This window comes from Phocoena phocoena, chromosome 6 (genome assembly GCF_963924675.1).
Source record: "Phocoena phocoena chromosome 6, mPhoPho1.1, whole genome shotgun sequence".
Taxonomy (NCBI): Eukaryota; Metazoa; Chordata; class Mammalia; order Artiodactyla; family Phocoenidae; genus Phocoena; species Phocoena phocoena.
In genome coordinates this window covers 33,849,051-33,872,520 of record NC_089224.1, presented here as the reverse complement: position 1 = coordinate 33,872,520, position 23,470 = coordinate 33,849,051, and the positions used below count along the sequence as shown (strand labels likewise).

Genomic DNA, 23,470 nt, shown 5'->3' with positions numbered 1-23,470 from the left:
GAAGATATAACAATTGTAAATATTTATGCACTCAACATAGGAGCACATCAATAGATAAAGCAAATGCTAACAGCCATAAAAGGAGAAATGGACAATAACACAATCATAGTAGGGGACTTTAACACCCCACTTTTACCAATGAACAGATCATCCAAAATGAAAATAAATAAGGAAACACAGGCTTTAAATGATACATTAAACAAGATGGACTTACTTGATATTTATAGGACATTCCATCCAAAAACAACAGAATACACTTTCTTCTCAAGTGTTCATGGCATATTCTCCAGGATAGATCATACCTTGGGTCACAAATCAAGCCTTGGTAAATTTAAGAAAATTGAAATTGTATCAAGTATCTTTTCTGACCACAACACTATGAGACTAGATATCAATTACAGGAAAAGATCTGTAAAAAATACAAACACATGGAGACAAAACAATACGCTACTTAATAACGAAGTGATCACTGAAGAAATCAAAGAGGAAATGAAAAAATACCTAGAAACAAATGACAATGAAAACATGACGGCCCAAAACCTACGGGATGCAGCAAAAGCAGTTCTAAGAGGGAAGTTCACAGCAATACAATCCTACCTCAAGAAACACCTCAAATAAACAACCTAACCTTACACATAAAGCAATTACAGAAAGAAGAACAAAAAAAACCCCAAAGTGAGCAGAAGGAAAGAAATCATAAATATCAGATCAGAAATAAATGAAAAAGAAATGAAGGAAACAATAGCAAAGATCAATAAAACTAACAGCTGGTTCTTTGAGAAGATAAACAAAATTGATAAACCATCAGCCAGACTCATCAAGAAAAAAAGGGAGAAGACTCATATCAACAGAATTAGAAATGAAAAAGGAGAAGTGACAACCGACACTGCAGAACTACAAAGGATCATGAGAGATTACTACAAGCAACTCTATGCCAATAAAATGGACAACCTGGAAGAAATGGACAAATCCTTTGAAAAGCACAACCTTCTGAGACTGAACCAGAAAGAAATATAAAATATAAACAGACCAATCACAAGCACTGAAATTGAAACTGTGATTAAAAATCTTCCAACAGACAAAAGCCCAGGACCAGATAGCTTCACAGGCGAATTCTATCAAACATTTAGAGAAGAGCTAACACCTATCCTTCTCAAACTCTTCCAAAATATAGCAGAGGGAGGAACACTCCCAAACTCATTCTACAAGGCCACCATCACCCTGACACCAAAACCAGACAAAGATGTCACAAAGAAAGAAAACTCCAGGCCAATATCACTGATGAACACAGATGCAAAAATCCTCAACAAAATACTGGCAAACAGAATCCAACAGCACATTAAAAGGATCATACACCATGATCAAGTGGGGTTTATCCCATGAATGCAAGGATTCTTCAATATACACAAATCAATCAATGTGATACACCATATTAACAAGTTGAAGGATAAAAACCATATGATCATCTCAATACATGCAGGAAAAGCTATCGACAGAATTCAACACCCATTTATGATAAAAACTCTCCAGAAAGTAGGCACAGAGGGAACTTACCTCAACATAATAAAGGCAATATGTGATAAACCCACAGCCAACATCATTCTCAATGGTGAAACTGAAACCATTTCCACTAAGATCAGGAACAAGACAAGGTTGCTCACTCTCACCACTATTATTCAACATCGTTTTGGAAGTTTTAGTCACAGCAATCAGAGAAGAAAACAAATAAAAGGAATCCAAATCAGAAAAGAAGACATAAAACCGTCACTGTTTGCAGATGACATGATACTATACATAGGGAATCCTAAAGATGCTACCAGAAAACTACTAGAGCTAATCAATGAATTTGGTAAAGTAGCAGGATACAAAATTAATGCACAGAAATCTCTTGCATTCCTATACATTAATGATGAAAAATATGAAAGAGAAATTAAGGAAACACTCCCATTTACCAGTGCAACAAAAAGAATAAAATATCTAGGAATAAACCTACCTAAGGAGACAAAAGAGCTGTATGCAGAAAACTATAAGACAGTGATGAAAGAAATTAAAGATGATACAAACAGATGGAGAGATAGACCATGTTCTTGGATTGGAAGAATCAACATTGTGAAAATGACTATACTACCCAAAGCAATCTGCAGATTCAGTGCAATCCCTATCAAACTACCACTGGCATTTTTCACAGAACTAGAAAAAACTTTTTCACAGTTTGTATGGAAACACAAAAGATCCCAAATAGCCAAAGCAATCTTGAGGGGAAAAAATGGAGCTGGAGGAATCAGACTCCCTGAATACAAGCTATACTACAAAGTTACAGTAATCAAGAAAGTATGGTACTGGTACAAAAACAGAAATATAGATCAATGGAACAGGACAGAAAGCCCAGAGATAAACCTAAGCACATACAGTCACCTTATCTTTGACAAAGGAGACAAGAATATACAATGGAGAAAAAACAGCCTCTTCAATAAGTGGTGCTGGGAAAACTGGACAGCTTCACGTAAAAGAATGAAATTAGAACACTTCCTAACAGCATACACAAAAATAAGCTCAAAATGGATTAAAGAGCTAAATGTAAGGCCAGACACTATAAAATCTTAAAGGTATACACTGATGTGTATAAAATTGATGACTAATAAGAACCTGCTGTATAAAACAATAAATAAAATAAAATTAAAAATAACTCTTAGAGGAAAACATAGGCAGAAGAATCTTTGACATAAATCACAGCAAGATCCTTCTTGACCCACCTCCTACAGAAATGGAAATAAAAACAAAAATAAACAAATGGGACCTAATGAAACTTAAAAGCTTTTGCACAGCAAAGGAAACCATAAACAAGACAAAAAGACAACCCTCAAAATGGGAGAAAATATTTGCAAACAAAGCAACTGACAAAGGATTAATCTCCAAAATATACAAGCAGCTCATGAAACTCAATATCAAAAAAGCAAACAAACCAATCCAAAAATGGGCAAAAGACTTAATTAGACATTTCTCCAAAGAAGATATACAGATTGCCAACAAACACATGAAAGGATGCTCAATATCACTAATCATTAGTGAAACGTAAATCAAAACTACAATGAGGTGTCACCTCACACATGTCAGAATGGCGATCATCAAAAAATCTACAAACAGTAAATGCTGGAGAGGGTGTGGAGAAAGGGAACCCTCTTGCACTGTTGTTGGGAATGTAAATTGATACAGCCACTATGGAGAACAGTATGGAGGTTCCTTAAAAAACTAAAAATAGAACTACCATATGACCCAGCAATCCCACTACTGGGCATAAACCCTGAGAAAACCGTAATTCAAAAAGAATCATGTACCAAAATGTTCATTGCAGCTCTATTTACAATAGCCAGGACATGGAAGCAACCTAAGTGTCCATCGACAGAAGAATGGATAAAGAAGATGTGGCACATATATACAATGGAATATTACTGAGCTATAAAAAGAAACAAAATTGAGTTATTTTTAGTGAGGTGCATGGACCTCGAGTCTGTCATACAGAGTGTAAGTCAGAAGGAGAAAAACAAATACCGTATGCTAACATGTATATATGGAAGTTAAAAAAAAAAAAGGGTTCTGAAGAGTCTAGAGGCAGGACAAGAATAAAGACGCAGATGTAGAGAATGGACTTGAGGACACGGGGAGGGGGAAGGGTAAGCTGGGACGAAGTGAGAGAGTATCACTGACATATATACACTACCAAATGTAAAACAGATAGCTAGTGGGAAGCAGCTGCATAGCACAGCTCGGTGCTTTGTGACCACCTAGAGGGGTGGGATAGGGAGGGTGGGAGGGAGACGCAAGAGGGAGGGGATATGGGGATATATGTATACGTATAGCTGATTCACTTTGTTATACAGCAGAAACTAACACAACATTGTAAAGCAATTATACTCCAATAAAGATGTTTAAAAAAAAAAAGCAAAAAACAAGAGCAGGGTGTACACGGAATGGCTCCCACCACCCAAAAGAAGACCATGGAACAAGCTCACCCAATGAAATGTGTTTGTATCCATGGAAAGACCACAGCCTGAGTGTCTAGAAGGTCATATTCTAGTTCAGATTTAGTTGTGTGTGCTTGGGCACTTGCCGAACTCTCTGGGTCTCATTTTCTTCATCTACACAATAAAGGAGTTTAAATCATTGTTTCTCAAAGAGGCACTATTGGCATCTGGGCAAATAAACAATTCTTTATTGTTTCAGACCTTCCAAGGCATGGTAAGACATTTAGCACTGCTACCCTTCAGGTACTAAATGCTGGTAGCACATCCAGATATTATGACCACCAAAAATGCCTTCCAATGTTTCGAAATGCTCCCCACAATAGGAGGTGTTACCACCTCTAGCTGGAAACCACTGGGTGCTCCTCAAGTTTCCTTTCACAGTTAATTTTCTGAGTCGAGGGATTCCCTGGCTGGAGCTGCTAGCTCTGAGATTTGTGCAGGTGTGGCTCAATCAATGAAAAATCACAACATAAAGGTACCCAAGAGGATTGTACTTTAAAATAAATGGATTGCTCTTCAAATTAAAGAGTGTGTATCAAAGTATGGCTGAGCATCCCAGAATTAAGTTGTTGCCAGGTTCTAATATAGGGTACGTCCAGAGGGTCTTTAAGGGTAAAAAGAAATGCCTGCACATCTCTGAGCACCCAGAGGGTCTATGAGAAGATGGACCTAGGATATGCATCAAGCAGAGCCTGAAGCAGCAAAGGTGATGCTCTTGCAGTGGGAATACTTTGTCCTGATTCTACAAGCTTGCTAAGGAGAATGAGCCAGAAGGGGCAAGTATCTCAGGCAGAAATGGCCCAGGAAAGTAGATTAAAGATGGTGGGAAAATGGTACTGAGGAACTTGATCACCAACATGACTTTGAAGTAGATAGAAATCAATATGCCTTAAGCACATCTGCAAAATCACATCCAACTCAGTAATTTGTATCTACTGTCTCTTCATGGTTGAATCATGTAATGACTGTAAAAGGATAAAACTGGGAGGAAAGCAAAGCTCTTTAAAGCTTCTTAATAGAGCTCAAATTACAGAGTTCTGAAAACAACTTAAAATATATACCACAGGAGGAAGACCCAAATAAGACCCAAAATGCCATCAGCCATAGAGGGGAAACTGATTAATTTGATCATATCAAAATAAAAATATTTCTGTTCATTAAAGGACATAGTCAAAATAATAGATAAGTTGAAATAACATATTTGCAAAATCTAAATCTGACAAAGGCTAATATCTAGAATAAAGAAAGAACCCCTACAAACCTATAAGTACATGGGCAGGAATTCCAATAGGAAAATGGTCAAGGAATATCAACAGCCAATTCATAGAAGGGGAAACCCAAAGGCCTCATGTATGGAGAGCTGCCCAAACTCATCAGTAATGAGAGCTGTACAAACCCAAACTAGAAGATGTCACTTTACACCTATGAGATTAACAAAAAGTTTAGGAAGCCGGATGATTCTATGTGTTGGCAGGGACATGAAGAAATAGAAGTACTGGTACACGTCCGAAGATTCTTGGTGCACGTAGCTCTTCTAGAGAGCAAGCTGGGAGTATTTAGCCTAATATTATTACCCAGCAATCCATTTCTGGGTGTATATTCTAAAAAAGTCTAGGTGTGAAAAAAGATATGGGGCAACTCGGGTGTTCATTATTGCTGGGAGCAGTAAATAGCACATGGGCAATGCACCCTACTGGATACTCTGTAGCAATTAAAAGCAACAAAATAGATGTATACCCAGAAATGTGAATAGATTCCTCAGTGTTCTGAGCATATAAAGGAAGGATTAAATGTGTTCTATAGCCCCATTTAATTTATGAAACTTAAGAGTATATACACACGAGACAATACTAATCATTTTATAAGGATGTATTCCAAGTCAAAGATATACATGAACCCAGTTGTTGCCTTTAGGAACAGAAATGGAGAATAATGAAAAAAGGGAAATCAATCAATCAATAGATGGGACCAGTGATGAAAAGTGAGCCACGAACTGATGATTAACTCAATCTAAGTTTCAAAAGAAACACACGTAACACACCTAGACATACACGCAAACACACACACATACACATGCCCCTGTGAGCTGGCTATGGACCCCAAAATTTAGGGGACGGTATAACCTGATGCCTGCTTTTCCACAGGGCATGGACCACTGATATTAAATTAGGCCATGTCCAATGCAATGTCACCTTGCACAGTTGATGGGTGGTGTTGTTTGTGCGTGTCTTGTTTTGGGTGGGCATTTCTCTTTCCAGGAAAACTTGTGAAGTACAATGGCCTTGGACTGCTAAACATAGCAAATAAGTAGCCTGGCAAATGCCAGCGAACTAGAGAAAAAATGCCATGGAAACTGCACAGGGTTGCTGACAAGGTAAATGTCGATGTTTCCCCTATCACATGCCCAGCTTTCTTGTTCCTTAAAGCTTGTCTTTAACTCTGACTTCACCTGAAGCAAAAAGCCTTTTATAAATGATTAAGGACTTCTAACTTCAAATTTTGTTTTCCATAGAGGAGTTGGATAAGGAGCCTGTGGTTCTCTCTCCCACATGTGACGATGAGGGTAAAGTTACAACAAATAACATACAGTACATGGGATGGCTTGCGAGAATTTAAATTAAGATGACATTAAATTAAAATTAAAGAGAATTTAATTGTCAGCAAAATCCAAAGAGTTGAAGCAAAAGGATGAGTGTGATCAGGTGATGGTAAGTACAAAGGGCAAGCATGACAATGGCATTTCCCCTGGTTTGGAGAGGACTCACTCCAAAAGAACTTGAGATACAGGACGTTACAGCCCCAGGGTCAACTCCTTTGGGAACCTTCCCTGACTACCCTTGCTGAGTGCGGGGGCCCTCCTGGGCTCAGAGCAGGGACCCTGTGTGTCCCTCTGTTTAGAGATTAACACATCATCACAGCTTCCTGTTTACTTGTCTGTCCCCTTCCCCCTACAGGGACTTCACATTGCAGTGGCCTGCCACCTAGGAGCTCTTCAATAAATGTTGAGAAAACACATGACAAATACATGGATGAGGTAGTGAAACAACCACTCTTTCCCAAGTATAGAAATAAAGCATACATTGGTGTAATTTAGGCAAGTGCCCTAGTTCACTTAACATATTCAGTGGAGAACTTACTGTGTGCCAGACATGGGGGTACTACAGTGAAAAAGACCCCCAGAGTTCCACTTCCATGGAATTTAGATCCTACATAAGGGGCAATGCATAATAAGCCCCCAAACAACTCAACAAGATAATTTCAAATATAAGTGTTTAAAAGACAACAGAACAGGGGCATGAGAAAGAATGAAGTGCAGAGAGAGGCTACTTCAGTAGTCCAGGAAGACTTCTCAGAGGAAGTGACATCTGAATGGAGTTCTGAATATCAAGACGGAGCCACAGACCCACAGGGATTGCACACGCCAGGCAGAGGAGATAAGAACAGTAACCCTGCCATATTGCTGTTTTGTAGAAGGAACAGGAAAGATATTTGTATCGAGAAAGAACATAAATAGATTCCTAGGGCTTCGTGTGTTTGTTTTGCAATTGGTATTATGAAGACAATGCAAAGCGTGCATTGAATACGCTCATTGTATTCAGTGTGTACGGTGGCAAAACTCTGGGTGGCTGCCTGTTTTATACACTCAGAATATTCTGAAGCTTAAAACATGCTCCTTCAAAGAGTGTTAGCAAACAAGAGGCCAGTAAAAAGTCACATGTCCTCTGCTTTCTAATCATTTACTCCACATTCCCCATCGCTCTCTGTAAGCATAAGCAGTTCTGACAAAGCAGATGTTTATCTGCATTTGTAATGATCTCTAGAGCTGCTGTAATACCACCCCGAGCATCAGAGAACTTGATGAATCCAGCTTTTACTGGATTTGCTACAAATGGTCCATGGACACTGCTGCGTTTTAGAGCTGAAAGGTTTTCTTGAGGTCTGTCAGTTCACTTCCAACTCTACTCTCTCGACAGCATCTGTGAGTATGGTCAGTGATAATAGCAATGAGGGATAAAATAGGGCCCTGATCATCTGGATGGAGGCTTTGTGGCTTTATTTCAAACATAAACCAGGATGGAGAGTTTTCCCATTACAGATCCATATTGAGCTTGTCCTTGGACAACTGACCATGATTCACTAATGCCTAAATGTGTCCTGAAATCCTCAAATGCCAGTCTGTTGCTTAGATTAGTATCGATTTGCTTTTCCCTCATGGGAGACAGTGCACCCTAACTAGGAACGTGCAGTCTTCACAGGGAAGAAGAATTTGGGGTTTGAACATTCCTTAGCTCTATATAAGAGAGGCAGCTTTCAGAAGCACACACTCCACCTTGGGACAGATGGAAGGCCTATTTCCCATCAGGCTATCACTGTCATTCTAACTTTAAACTTGAGTATCTCCAAGGGTTTTTAACACCACTGCTAAAATCTGCTCAGTGGCACTAGGTCGCTCCCAGAGGATGGGGAAAAGCAACACAGATAGACTTTAGAATTCTCAGAGAGCACACACACCTGGAAACAGGGTCCTAGGAACTATTTCACAGCACAGAGCATCCCGTGGGGACAGTGGTGAGTGACAGTGAAACCCCCAGGAGAATGATGGGTGTCTCTCTTCAGCTGTGAATGAAGGTTGGAATTGTGATCAGACAGACGATTGTCATGATCCGCTTATGACCCCATCATAAGCTTCTTCATTATTTCAGATCCTTTGTAAGGGTGACATGCTCACTTGGTAACCTCTCTCTCTCTCCTGTTGTCCTCACCTGCTTCCTTCCTTCTCCCCTCCATCCTTCCTCTCTTCGCCTAGTTCCCCTCTCCACCCTCCCCTTCTCTCATAAACATGTCATCAGCATCCATGCTACAAATGGCTGGAACACCTGAGTCCCTCCAAGCAGGCCCTGCTGCCAGCTGCCTCCCAGCTGACCCAGGGGAACGGAACATCTGAGTCGTTCTTCACTTGGGTCCTGGGCCCGTCCCCATGACGATGCTCTGCCTTGGGCTCTGGAGACAGCCTTCTTTCAAACACTTTTTTCTTACAGGTCGAAACATCCAGAAGCTTACCCTGGGTCCTACATGCTTGCTGCTTCCCAATGCCCCACCCTCTGGGGCTTGTTCAACCCTGAGAATAAGTCTCATGAAATTGTCACACAAGTATGACCACCTCATTCAATATATGAAGACACCGAAGCTTAAAGAGTTTAAATCATTTGTCTCTGGTGAAATAACCAGGAAATGGGAATTCAGGTTCAAACTGTAGAATGACAGGCTGTGAGTCTGCTGCTCTCCTCACCATACTGCATGACGAGAAAAGCTGAAGCATTAGATACAGTGCACACATATACACATACCACTCATGTGAATCCATATGTATAAATGCTTTGATGTTTCACTTCAAAGGTTTGAAAGGACACCCCTTTGACACCTACCTTCCTGGACATAGATTCCCCGCTCAATATACCCATCACGCCCCACACCTGGTGGTCGGAGCTCAGAGCACAGAACACCCCATATTGCTTCAGAGCTTCTTATAAAGTCAAGCATTCCAGCCCCTTTGAAACAGAGTCTGAGCTCTACCTCGGGGCCTTGAGGACCTCCATTCTTGCAGAGGCCCCTGTGACCACCGCAGCCTAGCCTTCCACCAGGACCCCAGAGGCTTGGGAGGGAAGGGGAGGCGGGGGTCCATTGCTAAGTACCCAGCCCTGCCTGGCCTCAAACCATGACACGGGCTGGATGGGCACAGGCTGGGGAGGAGGGAGTCTCTGAACAGCCAAAGCTCTACTGTCCAGTACAACGGTGGGGATGGGCAGCCGTGGCCACACTTACCTTGGACGATACAGGCACCCAGGTAGGCAGCATCTGAAAAGGAGCAGAGCAGTCGACCGTGGAAAATATCTCTTTTAATTTGCAGGTACAAAAGATACCTGCAACGCAAAAGGAGAAAGAGTCACCCTAAGTTTTGGCCGAGGCCTGGAAGAAGTGGAAGGATTGCTAATGATGCATGCACCTGGGTCACCAGAGCCCTACCCAAGCCCCTCAGAGGGCAAGCAGAGGAAAACTGGGAGGAGCCCCCAGAGTTCAGAAAACCTGAAGTGTCTGCGGCAGCTTCCAGAGCTGTGTGGCTGGCCCTTTCCAAAGAGATACAGGAAGGATGGAGGAGAGCCACAGGGCCCAGCAGCCACCGTCCCTGGCAGAAAGTCCCACACAAGGACAATCACAGCCACTGTTACCACCACCAGCACCTCAGCTACAGTCTGCCCGAGCTCTCTCTGGAATGAGGACTCAGGAATCGGACTCAGTCTACAGAGACTAGTCCGGGGCACAGACAGACTCATGTTAATCAATCTCAAAAAGACTTGGTTACGAGGCCAGAAAGCCAACTTATTCACAGCACGAACGGTCATCTGTTTAGTGTCCTCTCCGCTTCTCCAGGGATGGCAAACAGATGGCCTCAGGGCCAGACAAACCTGTTATTGAATGAAACAGGCTGGGGTGAGGGGGTCGGGAAGCAGAACAGAGGGCGCTGGCTCCCACGAAGGGGTCAGCCGCTGTGCAGCTCCAGCGTCACGGCGACAGGTTTAGAAGTGAAATCCTTTGAATTTTAAATGTTGCGGCAAACTCTATTTTTGAAAACACTGGAGTGCCAAACGAAAAACATGCACGGGCCTGATTCAGCTGGGGATGGCGGGGTGGGTGGGGGCGGTGTAGGGCAGGGGGCGTGTCAGTTCACCACCCCTGGCTCAGGCTCATCTTGTCACTGTCCCTTCTGTTCCTCTACGCTGATCACGCCCTCTTCAGATCTCCTCCTACGTTTCTGCCGGATTGACTCTTTCATTGAAGGCTCAGGCCTGGGGTCTATTGTTTCTGACTAACTTTATAGGTGTGTGAAGATTCTTTCTGTTTATTTTGGAGTTTAAGTCGTAGAGACCAACCTTTCTTTCCTCTTTCCAGGTTCTTGAGGCCAGGTGGGGAGCACCACCCAATCGGTCCCAGTCACTACCTCCAGGGCTCAAATAATCTGATCTTTACTCAGCCTGTGAGCAGCCTCATGCACAACCCCGCTCAGAGAGTGTAACTGAGGCACTCAGATCACTCAGGTGCTGGCAGCAGCCCCCACCACCCCGCCTCCCCAAGCGCTGGAGCTCGCCATCCCCGGACACACAGATGCACTGAAGGGTTCAGCGGCTCCCTGGTGCTTCCACTTGATGAATCTTTATCTCACACCCGCTTTATGCTATGACAGTGCTGGGCACTGGGCACACGATGGAGGTTCAAATGACACTCTCTGTCCCCAACTTTGTATGGAATTGTGTGCAGGACATAAGGGTAGTACCTAATAAATTCCTTATCTGGAGTTAGTGTACATTTTGTCAAGGGAACAGTATTACACTGGCCATCAAGGACCCAGAGTATCTCCCTAAACTGGTGCCTCTCACACTTTAGTGAGCTCGTGAATTACCCAGAGATGCTGTTAGAATGTGGATTCTGGTTCAGTAGGTCTGGGTGGGGCCCAAGAGTCCATATTTCTAATAAGCTCCCCAGTAAAGCTGAGCTGCAGGCCCATGGACCACACTTGAGTAATAAGGTTCTAAACCAGAGGTTCTCAGCCTGACTGCATGTTAGAATCAGCTGGGGGAGCTTTTAAACAATACCAACGTGGACCCTAGACTAGACCCAATTAAATCAGAATCTAGGTCCTCACAAAAATGTGTATATGAATGCTCGTAGCAGCATTCTTCATAATAGCTAAACCAAATGCCCATCAACTGATGAAAGGATAAAAGAAAGTGGTATATCCATACAATGGAATATTATTCAGCCATAAAAGGAAGGAAGTACCTACTGATGCATGCTACAACATGGAAGAACCTTGAAAAGATTAAGCTAAGTGAAAAGTCAGATATAAAAGGCCACATATTTTATGATTCCATTTGTATAAAATTTCAGAATAGACAAACCTACAGAGACAAAAACATAGCTTAGTAGCTGCCAGGGGCTGGGGGGAGTGGGGAATGGGGAAAGACTGCTTGAATACTAGGTTTCCTACTGCTGTGATAAAAATGTTCTGGAAGGAGATCACGGTGATGGTGGCACAACTTTAAGAACATACTAAACCCACTGAATTGTACACTCTAATTAATCTGCCTAAAGAAACTAATACTTTTGAAAATCCAATGGCCTTAGAGTAATACTTTCGAAAATCCAGTTGCCTTAGAGTAATGGTTCTTAAAATTTGACATGCTTTAAAATTACCTGGAGGGCTTGTGAAAATACAGATTGCAGGGCCCCATCCCAGGTCTGGGGCAGGGGCCAAGTTCCCAAGTGATGCTGTTGCTGCTAATCCAGGGATGTGACTTTGAGGACCACGGCCCTAGATCATTCACAATACCAAGGTCACACAAATACTTGAGATGATGAAATCTTTCCTTTCTTAAAGAATGTAAACCACCTGGCTAAATGCCATCAAGTTTCTTTTCTACGTGCTGCATGTATGCATTGAACAAAAAGCATTCCTTTCCACGTTTTGGTGAGTTTAGTAGTGGAAAATAGTTTCAAATAAATATTTACTAACGAATGAGACGTTTGGGTCCTGATCCCATAACTCAGAAATTGAGTTTGACAAAAGCTTCCTGAGAAAAGAAAATCCGCTTTCACAACAGCTGAGTTTGGGTCCTTGCTCACATTAGTGAACTCTAGAGATAATCATGGATTATTACGGATTCCACATAATCCACTGAGCCTTGCAAATGGCTTCAGGTTCAGATACTCATTTTTTAATATAATAGCCACCAAAATAATAATAATGCATTTTCCTTCAGTCTCACCCCTCCCTGCATGAAAGAATTAAGCAACAAAAACACAGGAGGATCTGGGGCATACATTATTATGCCCCCATTAGTGATATGCTTCTCTATCTAACATGAATTTAAAGGTGGTTCTTACTAAAAAATTTAAAACCAACATGCTTTTATTACATTCAATTGTATATAGCATTTACAAATGCCTCAGAAATCTAAAGGATTGTAAGGTGACTGTGTACATGGAGAGATAAAAGAAGGATTAAAAAAATATCCTTTTCGGTGAGTATTTTTGTTGTTTTGCTCTTTTAAAACCGCTTTTTTCTCAATGTTTCTTTACCCCTTAGCCTGGTCATGAATGTGATCTTAGCTTCTCATTTATTAAATTCTTAAATTTTAGATTAATCTTAGGATAAAATAACATCAAACAATAAAAACTAAATTCTTTCAAGATAGGGTTTAAATCATAAGTACCTGAGTCATTCCACAGTTTGTACATCCCTTTTGAATTCTAAGGACTGTGTTGACTCAGAAAAACCCATTTCTACCTGTATTGTCTTAATTTCCTTTGTGGACATAAAAATGTTTGCAATGTCGCACAATTCATACCTTAGTTATTCAGACAAATGCAGGGAAGTGCTAGCAAATTTAATTGAGAGAGATTTCACTAAAACTTTGTACCCTTTTACTTTCAAATGGGACTTTTCTCAACATCACCAACAAAAGACCCATCCTTAATTTATATTGTGACACATATTCAATTTTTATCCTCTGGTCAAGGTCTTAAAGAAAACAAGTGACAAAAGTGAGCTATATTGGCCCCTGATGAAATAATGCCTGGCATTAGTATCTGATTTGATCTTCCTAATTACAGTATTAGCACCCAGAGGGTAGGACAAATATCTTTACTTATTTATTTATTTATTTAGGTGGCTCATATAGCCCTTGCAGACAGCAGGAACTGAGGAAGTACTTAACAAATAAATGAATAAATTTTTCAAGCCAAAAGCAGGCCGAAGCCACATACCATTTGATTCCATTTATATGAAATGTCCAAAACGGGTAAATCCATAGAGATAGAAAGTAGATGAGTGGTTTCCAGGGTCTGGGGGATGGGAGAGTGGGTAGTGACTGCTAATGCGTACAGGCTTTCTTTTTGGGGTGATAAGAAATGTTCTGGAACTAGATAATGGTGATGGTTGCCTTACATTGTGAATGTACTTAATGCTCCAGAATTGTACACTTTGAAACGGTGAAAAAGATTTATGTTACGTGAATTTTACCTTAATTTTAAAAAGAAAAAAAAGCAGGCCAGATTGCAAAACACCAACCACTACTTACAATGTCCATCATCTCCTTTCCCACGCATACCCTGCCCCGCCCCCAAGCACAAACCTCCACCAACAGCTGTGCACAAATTACTAACAGAGAATGGCTCCCTTCCAACATCACCTTGTGTCACTATGGTGGAGCTTTACCAGACCCTCGTGGATAATGAGAGAGCACAATACCCTAGAACCCAGCACATGACTGCACATGATCAGAGTCAACTGCCTTTGCTTCTCTGCTGCATTCGGACCCACGCAGATTATTCTGAGAGGTGACTAGACACAATGACTTTTTTCGGTCGCCAGATCAGAGGCTCATTAAGAGCTAAGCACACATGGGCTCTTCTCCATCCACCGAGTTGGCCCTCTCGGGACCCTGCTCAGTGGCATTGGCCAAGGCTGTTCACGGAAGCCAAACCCCCAGAAGGTGGACTATTTGCACGTGGCCCTGGCCCAAGAACCAGAAAATGCAGAGAGATGGGCTGAGAAGAGGCTACAAGGAGAGGGAAGCCGGCTCCGCGGTCGGTCATTTAGCAAGCGGAATGTGGGATGACAAAACAGTTCATCATTCTGTCAAGGGATCTTTTCCCTTCAGAAAAGCTTAGATCCAAAAGACAGGTCCCAGGGGCTGCACTAGCTATGAATTTGCCCATATCCTAAATGCAGTCATCTTCTATTTATTTTTAGCATCCCACTGTCAGGTGTTTTCAGAGAGCACCTCCTCCTTAAACCCACTGCTTTTTTGTGCAGTTAATTACACTCCCAATGACAACGGTTTGAAAAGTCCCAAGACAATTAAATGTAAGAGAAACATTCCAAGCCAAATGCTGAGCTGGGCGCCTGCTTGGTGGAGACACTCCGCTCTAGACAAGAGTAGAACTCAGAGGCCCTGGCTGTTTCAAGGGGCACGTTAAACATACAAACAAACAAAAAAATACCTGGTGAGCTCTTCTTTAATCTTCAAGGGTTCGTGTGGGTAGAATTTCACTCTAAAGCACATGGTGTATGGTGGATGAGCTGAAACGTCATAAAGAAAAAGCATGAGAAAAGCAGCAAAAGACCATGGACTCAAACACACACAGGAGAGTCAGCCATGAAGCCTTCCAGCCTAGCCTGGGGGGAGAGGGGCAGGGGGATTTTCTGAAAGAACAGATATTATGCCCAAGAAAACGAAGCAACAGTGACAACATAACTCAATGGAAATGCTTGACAAGACACCTAAAGCAAACTCAGGATACAGGCAATCTAGTCAGTTAGCACAGCTTCCCCTTTCATGGCTCTTTCCTTCTCTCCAGGTCACAGATTCAAATAACATTTTCTCTTCCATTCCTCCCACTCTCTTCTGACAGATAAATTGTTTGTAAGTACCACTCAGGTTTTTGGCCTAGTGAAATATTTTTTTAGCCTGTGAGGTGGAAAAATGTCACTGCACATGACTAGTTTTCCCAAAATGATGGTGCCGTTGACCTAAAATCAGGATTTTAAAAATGGAGTCACCATGCACAGATCCTACTTCGTATAATTTTAGGATCATTTTAGTGTTATCTATCAATGAGGCAGTTGCTTGCATGAAAAGAAACACTTTTATAACTTCCTGCTTTGTCTAAATCAGGATAGCATTATGCAGGCTGAAATTCTGGTTGAGGTTCATTGATTCTGGAATGTTCTAATTGCATTAAAACTTCTAGAACTCAATAGCCAGCCAAGGGGATTCTATAGGATTTCTTTTAATTATACGACCACTGTTGACTTGCAATATTAACCTAATAAATGCACACAAGTGCAGTAAGATGCATTCAGATTTCAGTTAGTATATAAAACGAGCATCTTAAAATCAAAGAAATACGATGGTTAGTATTATTATTTCTATGGATCTGACATACCCATTCATTATTTGTCTCTGTATCAGTATGGCTGCTTGGGATCAGCTCTGAGACTACATCCAAATGTGAATATGAAACAGCACCCTATTCTGTCTCAAATCTTCTTTCATAATCAGCAGGGGTTAAATCACCAGCCAACTCTACAACATCTGGGGCTATTCTGGATGTAGACAAATCCTTTATGTAGAAAGAACTACTGGCATCAAAAATGAATGTATAATGAGGATAATTTAATATGGAAAACAATTATCTAAAATAGTTTGAAAGAAAGTATCCAAATCCCAGAAAAACATAGCAGCATCTTACTGGATATTTCAGCAGAGAAAAACTGATTAAAAATACCCATACAGGGGCTTCTCTGGTGGCACACTGGTTGAGAGTCCGCCTGCCGATGCAGGGGACACGGGTTCGTGACCCGGTCCGGGAAGATCCCACATGCCGCGGAGCAGCTGGACCCGTGGGCCATGGCCGCTGAGCCTGCACGTCCGGAGCCTGTGCTCCGCAACAGGAGAGGCCACAGCAGTGGGAGGCCCACGTACCGCAAAAACAAAACAAAACAAAACAAAAAAACCCACCCCCCCCCCCACACACACGTCAGAACCCTCCACTCAATGCTCCACTTCCCCACCAGAAACTAGCAAATTTCTTAACTGAGTTGGGTGCTCCTAACCTGACCCTGTGTTCCCTAGATTTAAGAAAGGGAACATTTTTCTGGAGCACTAGGAGAAAATGGACACCTCTTATACAGCAAAGAAACAATGAAGAAAAATACAAATGATTCTTAAGTCATTCATCTTTCATCTAGACACTCAATTTTGATTCAAATATTTGAAATATTCAAAATATTTTATCTTTATACATTCCCCAGATTTCTTTCAACTGTTTAAATCATCATCTCAAAAGAATGAAGATAGTTTTTTTTTTATTATAAAACCTCTGGAGTGTCCTTAATAGAAACGTTGAGACAGTTTTTATAAAAGCAACAGAGTAAAAAAAAAAGAAAATAGCATAAAAGTGAAAGACTTTTTCCTCTTTCTTTCTCTTTCTTCTTTCTTTTATTAAAGTCCTCAAAAGTAAGACTTGTTTAAGCACAACCAATGAAGTTAGATAGACAGATGATAGATAGATGATAGATAGGTAGATAGATGGATATTGATAGACAGACAGATGGATGAGCCGTCCCCTCTCACTTTCCTTCACTTTGTCTCTATTCCTGCCCCTTCTGTCCCTCAGGTCCCCACCCCACCCCAAACTCTCCAACCACTTCATCTCTATGCTTCCCCACTTTTGCCATCCTCACACAAACTATATGCCAACATGATTACATATGTAATATTTAAAATATAATTTATCCTCACAAAACAAGATCATACTATGTATTGAATATGTTTCGCTTGCTTTTCTCATTTAACTCTCTAGCCTGCCCATCCATCTAGGGCAGTAGATACAGACCTAACTCATTGTCCATAATAACTGCATAATGGTTCATATAATACATGAGAATTTACTCAACTATTCTTTTTTAATCATCATTCAGGTTGTTCCCACATTACAATACAAGCAATTCTATCATGTATATAATATATATAATAATAATGTATATTATATATATCATTAAATGCATGTATTTGTATTCCATGTATCATTAACTATTTCATATATTATTAAATATATATATTTTAATAGAGCCTCTGAATATTTGAATTTTGGGGAATAAAATCAGCTGACCAAAGGCAAACAGAGGAAAGGAGGATCACAGAAGCAGACCCAAATGAGAGCTGTCATTTTCTCTTCTACCTGGTCAGCATATCTGCTTGCCATGCCCTAGGCTGGCTCAATAGGAATCTGGGCTCATCGGATAGGATACAAATTAGGACTTGCATTCCTCCCAAGGGATCAAGCAGTGAGGCTCAGAGGTGGCTCCCCAGGCGGCCACCTTTGAATACCCTGATTGTAGGAAGTCCTATCACCCAGCCATCCTTGTTCCAAGACCTGAGGCTCCAGAATGATCTAATGTTTCTCCCACATGGAAAGCCCTCCCACCATTTGAAGACAGAGCTTACGGTTTTTCTGAGTCTTCTCTAAAATAAACATCCCCAGTTCTTTTAACTGTTCCTCATATGAAACAGTTTTGAGTGCCCTCACCCTGGGTGTATTCTTCCCTCCTCTGTGTTTCCTCAAGCACAGGGCTCCAGGGGTTGCCAGAGCTGCTCGGGTGAGGGGACCATCACCGGCCTCGCTTTGGACATAACTGTTGCTCACCCTCAGCAGCCTCATCTCAATGTTGACTCACTCTGAATCCACAAAAGACCAACAGCTAGAATTCTTTTCATATATGCTATTGCTAAGCCATACAGAAAAAAGTCACTAAGCATCTTGCCATTTGCTAGGATGTGATCATGGAAGAAACGAATACAAGGTACTAATGATATGCTCACCAATAGACCCCTTATCAGAGAAGGGATGCGAGCAGGTAGCAGAAAAATCAGGAGGCAGCACTTTTCAAGTCTGAAATTTTCTACCCATTTTCTTGCACCATCATATATACCCCTACTGTTGTCTCTTATTGATCCGGCATCACTGACACTAAGGAATGCTTCTTTACAGGGTTGGAAGAGGCTGAAAAGATAAATAATTTCCCCCCAAAATGTTGATCTAGTTATAGACGACAAGATTTATGAGGGAATGGGCCTATATATCTTGTTCAGCTTTCTATTCCCAGAGCTAATTATTGATAAAAGATTGACTCTCTGCCTGTCTGGCTGAATGAATGAATGATGATGCCCAACCTCTGAGGCAGATGTCAAGGCGAACAGCCAGGCATTGCCATAACATTCATCCCATCAAAATACTAGTCTAGGTCTACTGTCTGAATCACTATAGCACTTTCTAGGATTTATATTTGGGAAATCTCAGGTCCTACAATTCAGCCTCTGCCCTTCAACATCTGGAACAAATTCAGGGACTCTGGAGTTGGTTCGAATAGCTACGTCTAGTGGAAGGATTAATTAATTCAATCAACAAAAATTTTGAGTACCTACTAGGTATCAGGCCCAGGTTTAGATATAAATACAAGCAATTCTGTCTTCAGGGAGGACACATTCTAGTGGGGTAAACAGGTATAAAATCAAAATAAATAAGCAAAATATATAGGATATTGAAGGTCATAAATGCTATGGAGGAGAATAAAGGATTTAAGGGATGAGGGAAGACCACCCCCACCCATTCCCTTTTTCTCATCTCCACGCAACCAAAGACACAAATGTAAGTGAAATTCTCTTTACTACCTTCTAGAAAAATAAACAAGGGGAGAAACACAACTATTTAAAAATTTTAATCATTAAACAACCCCCCCATGTGTGTTGGCAGTGGTTTGGGGTCAAAACACCAGCCGTGTAAATTCTGGAAAAGGAGCTTTCCCAGGCTCCAGGCGATAGCCGGCATGTGCTCCCCGGTATGAGTCTAAGGTCAAAATCCCCTTTTGGAGATGAGCCTACCCCTTCTCCTAGCAGCTCAATGTCTCTACCATTCCAGCTTCCATGCTTTTTATTCTTAAGCTACAGGGAAAGAGGAAGGAAGCAAAGGATGCCTCTTACCTGTGCCAAATATTTGGCGCAGAATCAGAGTTGGAAATGTCTGATGAAGGAGCTATCTGCAGAGCAGGAAACACCTGGCATGGAGGTAACATGCAGGCAATAAAGCCCACACTCTGCTCAGGGCCCTTCCCCGACAGTGTCATCATGAAGAGCCACTATGTGGCTTTACTAGATTGGGCAGCATGGTCACCCCATGGGGGGCAACACCACAGTTCATTTCTCCTGTAGTACTAAGGCTTTGGCATCAGTGATAGGAGCACATGGGGAGGTGGGAACCCCAAATCCCCCAGGGTATGAGTGCCCAAACTTCAAAAGGGACTTCAGACAGTGACCTTGAGCAAGACACTTAACTTCTCTGTTTCCTGCTTTGGAAGAGGGAACAGCACCGGGGTTCTCGTCGAACTCCCCAGAGGTGTTCGGACAGATCCAGTGGGCTCTTGGTACATGCACACAGCACAATACGCCAACAAACTAAAGCTCACATTTAGGTAAACACTCCTACTAGAAGAAGAGAAGGAAAGGGGAGGTTGGAAATGGGAGGGAAGAGATGGAGAAGACTGAATTGTACTTAAGTCAACAGCTAAAAAAGCATTACTCAGCCGTGTAAGTGCTAACAATGAGAACACCGCTGAGGAGCGGGGAAAAATGCAAAACTCCACTTTAAAATGCCAGGAGCGTGTATTTGCACTGAAAACGGCAGGGCTCCTCTCCCACAGCCCTCTGCTACCTGCCAGATGAGGGCTGGGGAGGCCAAGTGTCACCACTGGGCAGCTTAGGAGCCCCTTTTTGCATCAGCAGATCTCAGGGTATTATCATTTGGGTGGTTTGTTAACATTGAGAACACGGGGAGAGGAACAGCCTTTTATAAAGCAGAGACAGACTTCCTCATCTCCACTTTGAAACCTTGCCCAGAAATGGGGATGGGGATAAGAAACGATTAGGTGAGCAGGCTCCCTGGTGAAAATGAAAAAAATGACTTTCTGTTTTTAACCGACAACCATCCTCAAACGTTTGTAAAAACAAATCTCATTTTTTTGTGTTTGTTTTTGCTAGTGAAACATCCCTTAGCAGCTTTCCTTAAAATGCAGTGGGTCTTTCTCCAATCACCATAAAGAACAATAGAAAAACATAACTTTGGGAATATACACATAAACTCATGATCTTTCTTATACACACTCTGGTTGACAGCTATGAAAAACCCTCACAAACTCCTTCAAACAGTAGTTAAGACATAGAGCCCGTGGCTCTGGCAGGCAGATGTTAGGGCAATACCCACACCTGGAATATGTCTCTCTTACGACTCCCTCCTCTGGGACTCTATTGGGCAAAAAAAAAAAAAATGTGACCAATTGTCACACTCTTTCAGACTCTGGAGAAATATTTCAAAGGGTTTGGTTGCAGAAAGGACCCCTAACACCCCACAAATAAAAGGCTTACATTCCAAAGGACTCCAAGTAGGCGTCAGGGGTTCCTGGCCTGTTCAGAACAACTGACACCTTTTTATTCCCAACCAAATGAACACTGTCCCTCCCAGCTCCTTCCAGGGCTTTTAGAGTGAGAGCTGAGGACCACACCCCACCTCTCCGCTGGGCAGCAGCACTCACAGGGATCCTGATGAGCGGCGCTCCGTGATGAAACAGCCCAGGAGCACACGCTCTTTCTGCGCATGTGCAAAACGACAGCACCGAAAGGGCAAAGCATTACTCACTCACTCGTTTACCGAACTATAACTCTTGGGATATGATCAGATGAGCCAGCCACAGAGAACTGCTCTCTTAACGACGGCTCTCTTCTAGTCGGAAGCGATTATTATCATTCAGCAACAACTGTTACTGTCATCATCAACAGCAGGGATAATCCCTCCATCCCTCTTTTACTGAAATAACAAGCAGCAGCCTCCAGGATGTTATTGGTACCGCATCTCCTCTACTTCTAAAGCAGGGATTTTTTAAAAAATTTATTTAATTAATCCTCCTCCTGTTATAGCTCTCTTATGCTTTAATCATACACACAGCCATGCCTACATACACACACACGTGCACAGAAGGAAGTCACACTCTAAGAACTCTGTTAGAGGATACCGGAGTGCTGAGAAGCTCCCTCACAAATACTTGTTCTTGGAATTCTCTGACCGCCTGTGCTGCTCAAGAGACGCTCCAACAGGGACTTTGATATCCAGCATGTTTAATCTCAAGTTCACCATTTGGACAAATGGCTACAGACAGACTTAAAACTCTCAGCTTACATTTCTTCATCTGTAAGATGGGGATAATAATGCAACCAGCCACCTAAAGTAGGGATCTGCAAAATTTCTCTATAAGGGGTAAGACAGTAAACATTTTTCACTTTGCAGGCCTCAAGGTCGCTATCTCAACTACTCCCCTCAGTTGTTGTAGCGTGAGAGCAACCCCAGACAAGATGTAAACAAATGACCTGATGTGTTCCAATAAAACACGGAAATCTGAATTTCATATACTCCTCATATGGCACAAAATATCATCTTTTCTTTTTTTCTTCCAACCATTTAAAAATATGGAACCTATTCCCAGCCTGTGGCCATACAAAACCAGACAGCAGGTTGGGTCTGACCCAGGGGCCCTGTTACAGAGACCACTATGAGAACGGCACGAGTTAATAACGTTGAGCACTCAGCAGGCTGCCTGAGACCTTCACGCTAAACCCATAGGAGTTATTACTACTCTAGAGGTTGAAGAAGAAACCGACATGGATGAGGTAGAGCCCTTCAACTTGACCTAAGTCCTATATCTTGGTTCAAAGGGTGAGAGGGGGACTGTCATTTTTCAGGAAGGAGTGGGGATGGAATACACATGAAATAGGTGCACATATGAAGAGATATTTGGCAGTCCTGCTTCTGAAGAAGAGCTTTGCTGCCTGGGACTAGGGTGCAGTGACCTGAGAGTTTCAGCCAAAAAAAAGTTAGCAAAAGTACATGAAATAACTTAAGGCAAGAGATCCAGGTGCCTGCTTGCTACAGATGTTGTGTAACTAACTGGCCCCTCAGGAGTTATGCTGGTGGGCATAAATCAACTAGCAATAATAATAATAATAATTATAACAGCCAGATGCAATTACTTACGTAACTTGGTACTGAGATTTTTTTACTACAAAACTGCATCTAGAAATGAGGCATTATAAAGTATTTCCAAATAAAGGGAAACAGATATGAATAGAGCTTTCCTAACCTGGCTGACCCGCATTCGAACCACCTCTAGTACTGACATACCAAGCATGGAACCTCTTGGCCCAACATGGTTATCATTCAGACTTTTATGCTGCCAGCACACTTGTAGTTTTGAATCACGTGGTCCGTTATGAAACAACATGGGCACTCCTGAAGGAAGAAGGAAGCCCTGAAAGTATCTCCCCGGTGACATAAGGGCTTCTGCTGGAGGACACTCCTTTTCCCCTGCTTTTTCGACCACTCCTGCCACATTCCCTCCTCCCCACAAGGAGTGCTGGGTCCTCCCCGAAGCCCACCATTGTACCCAATCAAAATGAAATCAATGTCACCACCAACCACATCATAAGGATAAGGTTAAAAATTAGAAATCTGTGGCTTATTAAATGTACACATCATTTAGAATTGCACGTTATAAAATAAAGGGTTTTTGTCATTACTTTTGTTATCATTATTTCTATCCATGTTGGAAAATAAAGAGCACAATGTGGAAATTATTTATAGGCCCAAACTGCACGGACTTTTTTTTTTTGTGGTACGCGGGCCTCTCACTGTTGTGGCCTCTCCCGTTGCGGAGCACAGGCTCCGGACGCACAGGCTCAGCGGCCATGGCTCACGGGCCCAGCCGCTCCGCGGTATGTGGGATC

At 42.0% G+C, this 23,470-nt stretch overlaps 1 protein-coding gene across 2 annotated transcripts in view; it reads right to left on the bottom strand.

Annotated features, from left to right (window-relative positions):
• FRMD3 (FERM domain containing 3) overlaps window positions 1–23,470 on the bottom strand; it is a 307,607-nt gene that overhangs the window by 93,347 nt on the left and 190,790 nt on the right. For both annotated transcript variants that reach the window (XM_065878625.1, XM_065878624.1), the window contains 2 exons: window positions 15,084–15,162; window positions 9,846–9,943 (listed from right to left, as the gene is read on the bottom strand). In XM_065878625.1, the coding sequence (XP_065734697.1) occupies window positions 9,846–9,943; window positions 15,084–15,145 (160 nt within the window). In that variant the 5' untranslated portion in view covers window positions 15,146–15,162. The remainder of the gene's footprint in view (window positions 1–9,845; window positions 9,944–15,083; window positions 15,163–23,470) is intronic.